Source organism: Bos indicus x Bos taurus, chromosome 24 (assembly GCF_003369695.1).
Source record: "Bos indicus x Bos taurus breed Angus x Brahman F1 hybrid chromosome 24, Bos_hybrid_MaternalHap_v2.0, whole genome shotgun sequence".
NCBI classification, from domain to species: Eukaryota; Metazoa; Chordata; class Mammalia; order Artiodactyla; family Bovidae; genus Bos; species Bos indicus x Bos taurus.
Genome location: NC_040099.1, coordinates 11,019,889 through 11,034,719, shown reverse-complemented (window position 1 = coordinate 11,034,719; position 14,831 = coordinate 11,019,889). Strand labels below are relative to the sequence as shown.

The 14,831-nt window shown below is 39.5% G+C and overlaps 1 protein-coding gene across 1 annotated transcript in view; it reads left to right on the top strand.

Moving 5' to 3' along the window:
• CDH7 (cadherin 7) overlaps positions 1–14,831 on the top strand; it is a 147,934-nt gene that overhangs the window by 102,696 nt on the left and 30,407 nt on the right. Inside the window, exon 7 of the mRNA XM_027525970.1 lies at positions 4,760–5,013. Coding sequence (XP_027381771.1) covers positions 4,760–5,013 — 254 coding nt within the window. The remainder of the gene's footprint in view (positions 1–4,759; positions 5,014–14,831) is intronic.

Sequence of the window (14,831 nt, the reverse complement as noted above, 5' to 3'; positions counted from 1 at the left end):
TACGTGGAGTAAAAAGGGTGGGAGGAAGAGGTGTGAACCTCTAGTCTGGAGAGAGAAGCTTATTATCTGGGGCTTCTTAGACCAGGGGTTGGCAAACAGCTGCCTGCTTGTTTCTAGACAACTCAAGAGCTAAGGATAGTTTTATATTTTTAAATGATTGGGAAAAAGAATCAAAAGAAAAAGGAATGTTGCATGAAATGTGAAAGTTACATGGAATTCAGATTTCAGTGCCTGTAAATGAAATGTTACTGGCACACAGCCAAGCTAGTTCATTTTCACGTGGCAGAGAACCATAATGCCTGCAAAGGCTAATTATTTACTGTCTGGTCTTTACAGGAAAAGGTTGCTGACCACTGTCTTAGTTATTATGCTTGCTTTTTCATCCCAAAGTTCATCATCTTTTGATGGCAATAAATTTATACCATGCTATTTCATTATTTAGGAGGGACGATGGCCAACAAGCAGCTTTCTCTTTCAGTGTCTCTGACATAGACGACACTTGACAGATAAAGCAACTTCTGTATGGCATTGCTATTTTGGGTCTAAGTGATGGAGTTTTGAGTTCAGATTCTTAGGAATCCTTCATATTTCTTGCTCTTTTGGGCTGCATCTTGAACAGTGTTTTGGTCAAATTTCCAAATACATCTAGTCTCCAGTGGTATGTAGTTTCAAATATTGAATAGACTGTGTTTAAACAGTGCCTTTATCTCCTTCCCTTTCCTTCTTCTTTCCCTGGTTATTATTTTAATTTTCATTCCCCAAGTATAGCTTTGCTCATGAAGTTTAATCAGTTCAGTTGCTCAGTCGTGTCTGATTCTTTGTGACCCCATGGACTGCAGCATGCCAGGCTTCCGTTTCCCTGCCTGTCACCAACTCCTGGAGTTTACTCAAGCTCCTGTCCATGGAGTCTAATACCATCCAACCATCTCGTCCTCTGTCGTCCCCTTCTCCTGCCTTCAATCTTTCCCAGCATCAGGGTCTTTTCAAATGAGTCAGTTCTTCACATCAGGTGGCTGAAGTATTGGAGTTTCAGCTTCGCTATCGGTCCTTCCAAAGAATATTCAGGACTGATTTCCTTTAGGATTGACTGGTTTGATCTTGCAGTCCAAGAATCTTCTCCAACACCACAGTTCAGAAGCATCAGTTCTTTGGCACTCAGCTTTCTTTATAGTCCAACTCATACATCCATACCTGACTCCTGGAAAAACCATAGCTTTGACTAGACGGACCTTTGTTGGCAAAGTCAAATAGTTATGGGATATATTGCTTATGTAGAAATCAATCAGAAGGAGAAAGCAGGAATTAACATTTTACTGCAAAAGTCATTTCTTCAATTTGCCATCTATCACACCACACCTCTCTTTGAAAACTGGCTTATTGTGATTTGCTCTGAAAATCATTCTGTGTGGCAATTCCTTCTGTCTGGAATCTTGATTCATGGGCTCTCATAAGAATTCTTTTATGGTTCTATTTTCATAATAGCTTTTAGGCAGCCAATCTTCATGCGTGATCCTGTGTTACTTTATGACTTGGCAGCATCCAGATGTCTTTACTGCATCTTGTTGCCTTTTAGACACATTAAAAATAAAAGTTGCCATCAAATAATTGCATTCATTTGTGCAGGAAATGTTAAATTATTCTTTCATGAGTCAGTCAAACTTTTACTTGAATACAGAAAGACTTGCTGTCCCTTTTGGTAAACCTGCATGAATATCTTAAAAGTTGTGGTTTTGAAGTGATTGAAAAGCAGATGGTAAACAGGCTTTTTTCTTTTTTTTCTTTTACCTCGTCTTATCTTACATAGTCACAGAATATATAAAAATAGGATTTTTCTCATAACTTACCAGTTTTGTAAGTAATGTAAGAACAAATTAAATAGGTTCATATCTAAGCTATGTGTATGTTGAGAGTGTCTTAAGTGAATGTATTTGTGTAAATAAGAATGCTTTGTTTTATTTTTAGCAGAACCCAATTAAGTATTGGATTGCATGTATGGGCCCAAGAAAATTTTAACGAGGAAGTCAAATTTCTTCGGCTTCCGTCATACCTCAGTCGGTAAAGAATCTGCCTGCAATGCAGGAGACCCGGGTTCGATTCCTGGGTCAGGAAGCTGCCCTGGAGAAGGAAATGCAACCCACTCCACAGTATTCTTGCCTGGAAAATCCCATGGACAGAGGAGCCTGGCGGGCTACAGTCCATGGGTTTGCAAGAGTCGGACATGACTTAGCAATTAAACCACCACTGAACCATCAAGTTTCTTAGAAGAGTATTTGCATCACAATGACCCGAAGAACCTTTTAAAAATAAGTGTTTGTGACTCATCCTGGATCTGCTGAATCAAAATCTTGGAAGGGGCCAGGAATGTATTAGAAAGTTCCCCGAGGGGTTCTGATTCTCACCTTTGGCTGACAACCATTGGGCTAGAAATATTTTTCGAGAGTAGAATAAAAAAATGGTAGCCTCAAAAAATGGTTTCAGTGCTCAGGCTTAGTTGCTCCATGGCATGTGGGATCTTCCCAGATCAGAGATCGAACACGTTCTTCCTGAATGGGCAGGCAGATTCTTCACCACTGAGCCACCAGGGAGGTCTCAGAATTTTCATGTGAAACCTCAGAGAAGAATTAAAATTTGGTTTTCCCATAGTAATGATATGAAGTTTTTCTGGTCAAGAAAAACAATATACCTGGCTGTTTCTTCCTCCATCTCTCACTTCAACCTACTGGATTCTCTGGAGCAAAGATTCAGTTCATTTTCAAGGTTCTTGAGGACTGGATATCTGGATTCTATCTTTTTCTAATTCATTAAGAATATTGACGCTTTTCAATGTATCAAATTCTGAATAGGCACTAAGTATGCTAGTACCGAAGAAAACAGTCTGGAATTTACAGTTTACTAGATGAGACAGATGTTAAGCAGATAATTCAATAAATGCTCTCTGGCCTGGATATTATAAACCTATTTTTTGTATTGGTTTAAGGTATATATATGTTAATATATTTTATGTAAGTGGTATATAAATTCTTATGTCTCATGTAGCATATACACATATACATGGCGTGTGTTATTAAGTGTATATACATTTTATATTTATATATTGCCATCACTTCAATTAGCCTCACATCCTTCTGGAATGAATTGGAATGTATACATACCTATATGTGTGTGCACACATATGCCCATACACATGACTATGAATTTAGACTGTAGTTCTACAGAAATACATTTAGCTAATTTTTCTCACTGCTCTTTTAAATTAAATAACATGTAAAATGACAAATATATATATATATTTAAGGTTTGTGGGGTTTTTTTTCTCAATTGGGGTATAGTTGCTTTACAGTACATTATTTTATATATGTGCTGCGATTTCTGTTGGTTTCTTTCTAAAATTTTTGCTTTTATACATTAAACGTAGCAGTTATTTTGGGACAGTATTTCAGTGGCGAGATAGATTGAAAGTCCCAACAAGCTGGAGCTGTCTATACCTCTTGAAGAAAGAGAAGCATACTACTGTCATAGACAGCTTCCACATGTCAGGCATATGATTCTTTTTTTTTTTTTTTCACAGATGGTGCTTTACAAGTACACGCAACTGTCCTTAAAACATTTTTAAAGCTACCATATGGTTTGACTTGGGTCACTGTATTTGAGAAAAATGTTAGCATGTTAATCCTGTTGAAACATTATAGAAGAGAGATTATAACTGTCAACCATTTAATATAAATAGAGACTGAGTATAGTGATGGTGGAATATTGAAGAAACAATGGGGCTTCATCAAGAAGAATCAGCTATGTACACACTTCCAGATTTAAAATGGATCACCAATAGGGACCTACTGTATAGCACATGGAACTGTGCTCTGTTACTTGGCAGCCTGGATGGGAAAGGAGTTTAGGGGAGAATGGATACAGGTACACGTATGGCTGAGTCCTTTCAACTGAAACTATCACAACATTGTTAATCGCTGTTCCCGAGTACAAAATAAAAAGTTAAAAAAAAAGAAAATCGGCTATGTTTTCTGGCTGTATAACTACAGTATGCCACTTCTTCTGCTTCAGCTGCATTGGGAACACTCGCAAGTTTAGGATGGTAAGCGTGTGTGCTAAGTCGCTTCAGTCTTGTCCAACTCTTCGCAACCCTGTGGACCGTGCAGGCGCCTCTGTCCATGGGATTCTCCAGGCAGGAATACTGGAGTGGGTTGCCACCATGCCCTCCTCCAGGGGAGCTTCCCAACCCAGGGATTGAACCCACATCTCTTGCATCTCCTTCATTGAAGGCGGGTTCTTTACCACTAGCGCCACCTGGGAAGTCTTAGGATTGTAAAGGAGTCCCCTACATCAATGAAAATGACCTTGTAAATGAGAAATTCAACTGAAAGTTATCTTTTTCCCCCTTTTCAACATGCATTCCTGGATAGTGCAGTGATATTACATGGTTGATGAATACTACCTGGAGGTCCCTGCTGGAAAAGATTTTTATATCATATCAGTTGTTCCAGTAATATTCTAAAGACCTGCATTTACTTATGCAGTGTACTACACAGAGTAGATTAAGTTAGTTCAAAAGCATTTACCATTGTCTGTGAGCCAGAAAGCCACAAGGAGTCTGATTGGCATTATTATTTATTGTTTTTGAATGCTGATGGTACATTTTCCTGGTAGAGTCCATACTATGCTAATTGACATGCATATGTGAAAAGGCTCTGCTTTTCTGAGTATTTAATGGGCAATTTAATTTTCCTAACAACTTTCTTTACAGGACTTGGATTTTGAAGCCAAAACAAGTTACACGCTACGGATAGAAGCTGCAAACAAAGATGCCGACCCCCGCTTTCTGAGCTTGGGACCCTTCAGCGACACGACAACTGTGAAGATAATCGTGGAAGACGTGGACGAGCCCCCTGTGTTTTCCGCACCGCTTTACCCCATGGAGGTGTCGGAAGCTACCCAAGTTGGGAATATTATTGGCACCGTAGCAGCTCACGACCCAGATTCTTCCAACAGCCCAGTGAGGTAAGAGCTCATTGCTGTCCTTTTCAATAATTCTGTAACAGTGTGCCCTTGTTGACAACTCATGTCTCTACATTATGATGCTTTGGGATCGTGAGTGCTCAGCAGCTTCTATTGTGTCTGGTTTACTCTTTGCAATCCTATGGACTGTAGCCAGCCAGGTTCCTCTGTCCATGAGATTCTCCAGGCAAGAATAGTGGAGCTGGTTGCCAGGCCCTCCTTCAGGGGATCTTCCCAGCCCGGGGATTGAAGCCACATTCCCTGTGGCTCCTGCATTGGAGGCAGATTCTTTACCACTGAGCTGCTGGGGAAGCTTTGGGGTTATAGCAAATAGAAACCAGTTATGAATATGTATTGAGCCATCATGGCAGAAGTGAAACAGAATCAGAACCGCTCAACATTTTACTAATTCCAAAATACGTCACCTGATTATCCAAGGTCATTATTGTGTGGCAATGTTGTATCTTTTTTTTTTAATATTTATTTATTTGTTTGCCTCTGGCGGGCCTTGGTTGCAGTATGCAGGATCTTTTTGTTGCAGCATGTGGGGTCTAGCTCCCTGACCAGGGATTGAACTTCAGTCTCCTGCAGTGGGAGCATGGAGTCTTAGCCTCTGGGCCACCAGGGAAGTCCTGCAAAACCGTCTTTAGGCGCCGTTGTCATCCACAAGCAGAGCTGATGTTCCTGTTCGGCCCATTATCCTGAGCACTTTTGCAACACAAACTGTGATCAAAGAGAAAGTGATGCGTGTCCTCATTGTAGGATAAGTGTTTATGTTAGAAAACTAATTTTATAAACAATTTAAATTGGGGATTAATTTCTCAACAGATCCTTTTATATATTGGTCTGTATGGATAGTATGTGTTTATTAGTCTAATCGACTTATTAAAAATAAAATAATACCTTATTTATATACAAGGACTATTTTAAAATATTCTTTCAATAGGCCTGTATAGAGAGTAGAAACATTGTTATAACCAACTCTGTGGGACTAACAGAATAATGATATGTAAGCATCCCAAAATATCACAGCATTACAGGTCACACCTTTTACCTATAGTCTTATAATCTAAGAGCTACATACATATACATATAGTAAAATGTTTTTTTTTCAAGTAAATATTTAATATCTAAGTGATTATATAGAATATACTAGAAATTAGATTGTATTTCATGTTTTAATTTGGGTTCATAAGTAACACATTTTTATTTCATGATCTGGATTTTGATTATAAAATCTATAAAGTGGGCTTCCTTGGTAGCTCAGCTGGTAAAGAATCCACCTGCAATGCCAGAGACCCCGGTTCAATTCTTGGGTCGGGAAGATCCCCTGGAGAAGGGATAGGCTACCCACTCTGGTATTCTCGGGCTTCCCTTGTGGCTCAGCTGGCAAAGAATCTGCCTGCAATGCGGGAGACCTGGGTTCAATCTGTGAGTTGGGAAAATCCCCTGGAGAAGGGAAAGGCTACCCACTCCAATATTCTGGCCTGGAGAATTCCATGGACTATATAGTCCATGGAGCTCCAAAGAGGCAGACACAACTGAGCAACTTGTACTTTCACGTTTCACAAAAATTAGTGAAGGTTTTATATTGAGATATGTTCAACTAACCACTGATTGAACCTCTGGTGTAACTGATATTTAATAATGCTAAGCGCTCTTGAGCTACCTTACGAAAGAAGTCTGGACATTGACTGCAGAGTGTCATGAAAAACATCTACACATTAGACAATGATTTTTAGTTAAGAAGAGCTCATAATCCTCTGTCTCCCTAAAATAATAGGCTTAACCTTATTATTTATATAAGTAAATTATTACACACATTTAATGATATTAAATATCAATTTATCATTAATATACAAATAATGATCAGCATATATAGAGAGAGGTTATATGTAATTAGTGCTCTCTTTTCCTTCTCTTTTGTTTGACATGAATATCATAGTCTAGTAAAGAATTGTATAAAATAACTTATTTCAAAAGTGAAGTCATACTCATTGCTTCTCTGTCTATATAACAAATTCAGGCTATGTAGTAGCTGTATTATTTTTAACACAGTGATCATAAAGCATTTCTAAGAATATAACCTTCTGTGCACTAGAATATCTATGAGTTCCAGATGCACTCAGATGGAATAAGCCTTCTCTTCCCTGTAAAAGCCCAGCCTGTATTGTCAGAAAGTTCCCAGATTTAAGTTCAGCTCCATCCACTAAGTCCTATTAATGTGCACAGACGTGAATTTGGGCTTTGTTATGGCATCACAACGCTAGTGACATACTTGTCTTCTTCCCCTATGAACAAACAACCACAGTACAATCGTAGTCATAGATCAGGTGCTCAGGAGAGCCTGACTTATGCTTAAATCACTTAATTTAATGGGGAGAAAGAGAGAAGGCTTTCATGAAATTGAGGATTGGAAAAATAGACACAGTAATATACATGGTAGTTCACTACGTAAGCTAGTGAGAGGATTTAAGAAAATTTTGGTTTACTGGTATTTTATAATTTTTTTCTTTATCCATTTCCTTGTGTATCATCTGTTAGAGCCTTTTAGAGTAAATATTTCACTTTTAATAATATTTTATTTGAAAAAATGCAGTATCATATAATAATTTGGGGAAGGAGAAGGGAGAGTAGGACCAAGTGGGTAGTGACTTGAGTTAGAGATGAAGTGAGTTCCATGTCTGTTCCCTGGGGCACAGAGAAAGAAAAGGCCAGAGGGTGAACTCTGCTGAATTTGGAAGTAAAGACCTCTGTGTCCTCCATCAGCTCATCAGCACTGCATTTTTACCTCATTTTTAGTTTCTTAAAACTAATAAAGGTGATCCTGAAAGTTTAGGTCAGTGCTTCTTACATCCTTTTCTAATCTCTAAATCTCACAAATAAGCATTTTGTTCAAAGTTGAATTAAATGTTGAATTAATTTATTTGTGGGTGCCTGTGAATATATCTTTTGCTTTTTGAAAAGTAATTTGACTTAGATTTATGCACATATTCTTGCAACATTGCTTTGCCTTACTCCTTTTTTTTTTAATGTCAGCGCAATCCCTCATAGCTTATTTATTTCTGGACATCTCTCTCACATATTTCTTTCTCCTGGTCCATTTATGATAGTCTTTAAGAGGCCAGTCTCCTCATTGTATAGTTGAGCGAGTTGAGGGGAACTTCTAGAAATAATATTCTCTAGAAGATTGGTTTTCTTCTGCTGTTTGCCGAGTGCCTTTAGGGGAGATTTCCATATAACCCAATAAAAAGGAAAAGCAGCACTTGCAGTCCTTGCCCTACCCCAAAGATTTTGAACATTAAGGGAGAGGGAAAGTAACTGATGCTTTTAAACTGTCAATCATTACTGAAATATTAGGAAGTAGTATCCCTGCACATTACTATTATTATAGTTTATTGTTTTCATGCCATTTTTATTTCAAGGTCAGTAAAGTCAATGAAGGGAGACGTATTTTACAAGGAACTATATCGGCAATCTACTGAAGGTTGTGTTGTATTTACATATTTTCCAAGATATTGTAGTAAATATTACATAGTTGTTTAATGGACATAAACATATATTTGCATTGGGCGCTCAAGTAATTATCAAAATATAAGCTCTTCTGCAGATGCCAGTGGACGAGTGGATTCCACAGTCTGCTGAGATCCTAGGAAAAGTGAATCTCCAGGTTGAGATGGAAGCTGGAGACTCTTACAATTGTGAACTTTGTGCTCCTGTACCTTTAGTGATATTGTAGTTCTCAGAGGAATGGAAAAGCAGGATTTGTTTCCTCATAATTGTTTAACATTAGGCCAGATAATATTTGAATTGTAAAAGAGTATGGGAAAGTGGATAATTAGTGTTTGAATTCATTGACATTCTTTGTAGTGTGATACTGAAATATAGCATATGCTGTTTGTGTTTGGAATATTTTCTGATATATGGGGCAAGAAATTAGAATTCTAAAAAGAAATGCATTCACCTGCCTCCATCAAGTAAATGGAGGTCTTTTTCCCGTATGATCCATGCCTTACCCAGCATTTTTTTTTTTAACCTACTCCACTAATGCCCCAACCAGTAATGCTGAAGAAGCTGAAGTTGAACGGTTCTGTGAAGACCTACAAGACCTTTTAGAACTAACACCCAAAAAAGATGTCCTTTTCATTATAGGGGACTGGAATGCAAAAGTAGGAAGTCAAGAAACACCTGGAGTAACAGGCAGATTTGGCCTAGGAATACGGAATGAAGCAGGGCAAAGACTAATAGAGTTTTGCCAAGAAAATGCACTGATCATAACAAACACCCTCTTCCAACAACACAAGAGAAGACTCTACACATGGATATCACCAGATGGTCAACACCGAAATCAGATTGATTATATTCTTTGCAGCCAAAGATGGAGAAGCTCTATACAGTCAGCAAAAACAAGACCAGGAGCTGACTGTGGCTCAGATCATGAACTCCTTATTGCGAAATTCAGACTTAAATTGAAGAAAGTAGAGAAAACTACTAGACCATACAGGTATGACCTAAATCAAATCCCTTATGATTATACAGTGGAAGTGAGAAACAGATTTAAGGGCCTAGATCTGATAGATAGAGTGCCTGATGAACTATGGAATGAGGTTCGTGACATTGTACAGAAGACAGGGATCCTCATGGAAAAGACCATCCTCATGGAAAAGAAATGCAAAAAAGCGAAATGGCTGTCTGGGGAGGCCTTACAAATATCTGTGAAAAGAAGAGAAGTGAAAATCAAAGGAGCAAAGGAAAGATATAAGCATCTGAATGCAGAGTTCCAAAGAATAGCAAGAAGAGATAAGAAAGCCTTCTTCAGCGATCAATGCAAAGAAATAGAGGAAAACAACAGAATGGGAAAGACTAGAGATCTCTTCAAGAAAAGTAGAGATACCAAGGGAACATTTCATGCAAAGACGGGCTCGATAAAGGACAGAAATGGGATGGACCTAACAGAAGCAGAAGATATTAAGAAGAGATGGCAAGAATACACAGAAGAACTGTACAAAAAAGATCTTCATGACTCAGATAATCACGATGGTGTGATCACTGACCTAGAGGCAGACATCCTGGAATGTGAAGTCAAGTGGGCCTTAGAAAGCATTGCTACGAACAAAGCTAGTGGAGCTGATGGAATTCCAGTGGAGCTCTTTCAAATCCTGAAAGATGATGCTGTGAAAGTGCTGCACTCAATATGCCAGCAAATTTGGAAAACTCAGCAGTGGCCACAGGACTGGAAAAGGTCAGTTTTCATTCCAATCCCAAAGAAAGGCAATGCCAAAGAATGCTCAAATTACCACACAATTACACTCATCTCACACACTAGTAAAGTAATGCTCAAAATTCTCCAAGCCAGGCTTCAGCAATATGTGAACCGTGAACTTCCAGATGTTCAAGTTGGTTTTAGAAAAGGCAGAGGAACCAGAGATCAAATTGCCAACATCCAATGGATCATGGAAAAAGCAAGAGAGTTCCAGAAAAACATATATTTGTGCTTTATTGACTATGCCAAAGCCTTTGACTGTGTGGATCACAATAAACTGTGGAAAATTCTTCAAGAGATGGGAATACCAGATCGCCTGATCTACCTCTTGAGAAACCTATATGCAGATCAGGAAGCAACAGTTAGAACTGGACATGGAACAACAGACTGGTTCCAAATAGGAAAAGGAGTACGTCAAGGCTGTATATTGTCACCCTGCTTATTTAACTTATATGCAGAGTACATCATGAGAAATGCTGGACTGGAAGAAACACAAGCTGGAATCAAGATTGCTGGGAGAAATATCAATAACCTCAGATATGCAGATGACACCACCCTTATGGCAGAAAGTGAAGAGGAACTCAAAAGCCTCTTGATGAAAGTGAAAGTGGAGAGTGAAAAAGTTGGCTTAAAGCTCAACATTCAGAAAACGAAGATCATGGCATCTGGTCCCATCACTTCATGGGAAATAGATGGGGAAACAGTGGAAACAGTGTCAGACTTTATTTTTCTGGGCTCTAAAATCACTACAGACGGTGACTGCAGCCATGATATTAAAAGACGCTTACTCCTTGGAAGGAAAGTTATGACCAACCTAGATAGCATATTCAAAAGCAGAGACATTACTTTGCCAACAAAGGTTCGTCTAGTCAAGGCTATGGTTTTTCCAGTGGTCATGTATGGATGTGAGAGTTGGACTGTGAAGAAGGCTGAGCACCGAAGAATTGATGCTTTTGAACTGTGGTGTTGGAGAAGACTCTTGAGAGTCTCTTGGACTGCAAGGAGATCCAACCAGTGCATTCTGAAGGAGATCAGCCCTGGGATTTCTTTGGAGGAAATGATGCTGAAGCTGAAACTCCAGTACTCTGGCCACCTCATGCGAAGAGTTGACTCATTGGAAAAGACTCTGATGCTGGGAGGGATTGGGGGCAGGAGGAGAAGGGGACAACAGAGGGTGAGATTGCTGGATGGCATCACTGACTCGATGGACGTGAGTCTGAGTGAACTCCAGTAGCTGGTGATGGACAGGGAGGCCTGGCGTGCTGCGATTCATAGGGTTGCGAAGAGTCAGACACGACTGAGCGACTGAACTCAACTCAAGTAATGTAACAACTTAAAAGCTCTGCCCTTTCCTTAAAAGAATATCAGGGCATCTATGTTACTACTGAAAACTTACCATTCTAACTGTTTCAGTTCAGTTCAGTTACTCAGTCGTGTCCGACTCTTTGCGACCCCATGAATCGCAGCACGCCAGGCCTCCCTGTCCATCACAAACTCCCGGAGTTCACTCAGACTCACGTCCATCGAGTCAGTGATGCCATCCAGCCATATAGTAACAACAGGGTGAAAGACTGAATGAGCCCGGAGCCCAGTGATTGGCTACAGTACAGCAGCTTTGTGGATTGCTATGTCTGTTACAGCTTGCACAGCATCCAGAGGGCTTCCCCGGCTCACCATTGCGTGCATACTTTGTTTCCTCTTTCCTGATATGAAAACTAAGCCAGAACTGGACATTAGGTGATTGAGATTACTTAGGAAAAAAAGAGAAATTTGGAAAACACAAGTGGGTAATCGAGGGCCAGAATGTTTCTGATGTTTTGTTTTTACGTAGTGGCTTACCATTTCTTGTAAATTTTGGCCCCAAGTACCAAATATCAGGCTTTATCTACTGAACTCAGAAAGACTGATTTGTGTTCTGCTGATTCTGATCATTTTTCAGAATAGTAAAAGCTTCGCTTCTGCGTTTCTCATCAGTAACATGGGAAAAACTGTAAGAGCAGTGTAGTGTCTAATGGACTATTAATTCTTCATGTCAGCATTCACAGACTGATCAATGAATCACATACATTAAGAACCTGCTTTGTGCACGACACTGGAAAAATACAAAAAATCACAGATGAATAAAACATTTCCTCTGACCTAAAGGAACTTACAATCTTGTTGAAGAAATAAGATTCCATAGAAGTTAAACAGTACATGGTGGGGAAAGTACCAGAGCTTTCACAGGGCTAATTGTGAGAAAAATACTAATCACTCCAAGTTCACTGAACATGAGACTTCATTTGAAGGATTGATAGCCTAAGCTGCACTTCGAGGGGTGGCAGGATTTGGACAAGCCAAAAATATTATGTAAGGTCTATTTGTGTTTGAGGTATGCATTTGTGTGTGTACTCAGTTATTCCTGAGTCTTTAGGACTGCTCACCAGGCTCCTCTGTCCATAGGATTCTCCAGGCAAGAATACTGGAGTGGGTTGCCATTCCCTTCTCCAGGGGATCTTCCCAACCCAGGGATCGAACCTGTGTCTCCTTGCATTGGCAGGTGGATTCTTTACCACTGGCCCACCTGGGAAGTCCATGTTTTAGGTAGCTATATCCTTAGAGTCTAATGCTATACTATGAAACGAGCACTTATTGCTGCAGGCAGTTCAGCAAGCCCAAAATCCCTCTGCCTAAAATAGCCAATGAATTGAAACATGATATTACAAAGATCAGATGCAAACAAGTGTGATTAAGGAGAAATGGATGACAGGGCAGGGGCATGAATTGGGAGATTGGGATTGACGTGTGTGCACTGCCATGTGTAAAATAGATAGCTAGTGGGGTGCTGCTGTACAGCTCAGCCCAGCCCTCTGTGATGACCTGGCTGGGGGGATGATGAGTGGGTGGGAGAGGGGGTCCCAGAGGAAGAGGGATACATGTATACATTTCATTGTACAGCAGATGAGCATAATATTGTAAAGCAACTATACCGCAGCTTAAGAAAAAAAGTAATGGGGATCATTTTGGGCATTTCTAACAATCCAAATACAGAACTAGAGTTGTATTTATGTTCAAGGATCATAATAATACTCACCAGCAGGCTTTTTGATATTCCCTCTGATAAAAGGTGATAAGTAGTATCAGATATTACAGTGTGTAGTGTGACTAGTCTGAGCACAAGGTTGGGTGTTTGAATAATTCACTGTATTTTCAGTGGCTTGTATACATGCATATATTTGTACATATTATTTTAATCTAAATTACATGTGAATTTCTCACAGAATTAAAGGGAAAGTTGAACAGCCAGTCTTTCGAAAAGAGAGGAGGAAGGTTTCTTTATATGAGTAGCAAGAATGCGCGGACAGTGTCTTACGAATGTGACAGAGGATGAGACATTGGCCGCTTTTTTTCCCCTCATGGCTGTGTTTAAGAAAGTTTTTATGGGAGGTCCTGTCTTAGGACATGTGTCCTCTTATCCAGGAAGTCCTGGACTTCTTCATTGTGAGGCCCATCAAGGTTGCATGAGATTGAGAAGGTTGAAATTCCTGAAGGAAAACTGAGTTACCTTTGTTAGAAAATGGGGAGGAGGCTGCAAACAGTGGCATCGCTAAGTACTGAACTCAACAACAACTTATCTTGAAGTAATTTATTTCTCATTAAAGCCCTAGAAGGCAAGCATTAACATTCCACAGTTTATAAACAAACATGACTCCAGTCACACAGTTAGAAAATGTGGTTCTAAGATTTTAGCAGGTTCTGTATCAAAACCTGTACATTGCTGGCAGCAACACACACACACACATGCATGCACATGCATGTGTAAATTAAGAGATTAAGGCTTCAATTCAAACGATTCAATTATTTCTATTGATCAGATTTGTCGATGCCTATTTATTATGTTACCTTTTCCCCCCAGGGAGTAGCACGGAAGCCTTTGTGCTCATCCAGCCTGCTCACCTCCATATTCCCTTTGTGACTATCAATGTGCATCTCAATAGCTGGGTGACCAGCGTGCTGCTTGTGAATACGGAGAGGACCATTTTAATCGATCTCCATAGCTTATTGAACAGCAGCACCGATAACTACAGGCATTTTTTAGGATTGATATTGTCGCAGATGTGCAGAACACTGGGGATATTCAGATATAGAAGACACAACCCCAGCCCACTTGCTATCTAGCAGGAGGAGAGATCTTAGCAAAAACTTAGAAAAAAATTCCAATGTTAAATCTGGAAATGAGAAACCATTTTTTAAAATATTCTCATTTTGCAGATAAAGAATACAAATGGTGAATGAAAAGTCCAACTTGATACAATAGGTTTGTGGCAGGGTCCTGGCTATAAATATTACCTTTTAAATGCCCAGTCTGTGGTTCATGGCGGCATATATAAATAGCACAGAGAGCTTGTAGTGAAATTCCTGAGTCATATATACCACAAGCCTTAAAAAGGCGCGATTTCTAAAGTATTGGGTTGGCCCAAAAGTTTGTTTGGGTTTTCTGTAACATCTTACAGAAAAACCCAAATAAACATTTGGCCAATCCAATAATTGGGGTGGCTTGGTGCTTTACTGCCTGAGG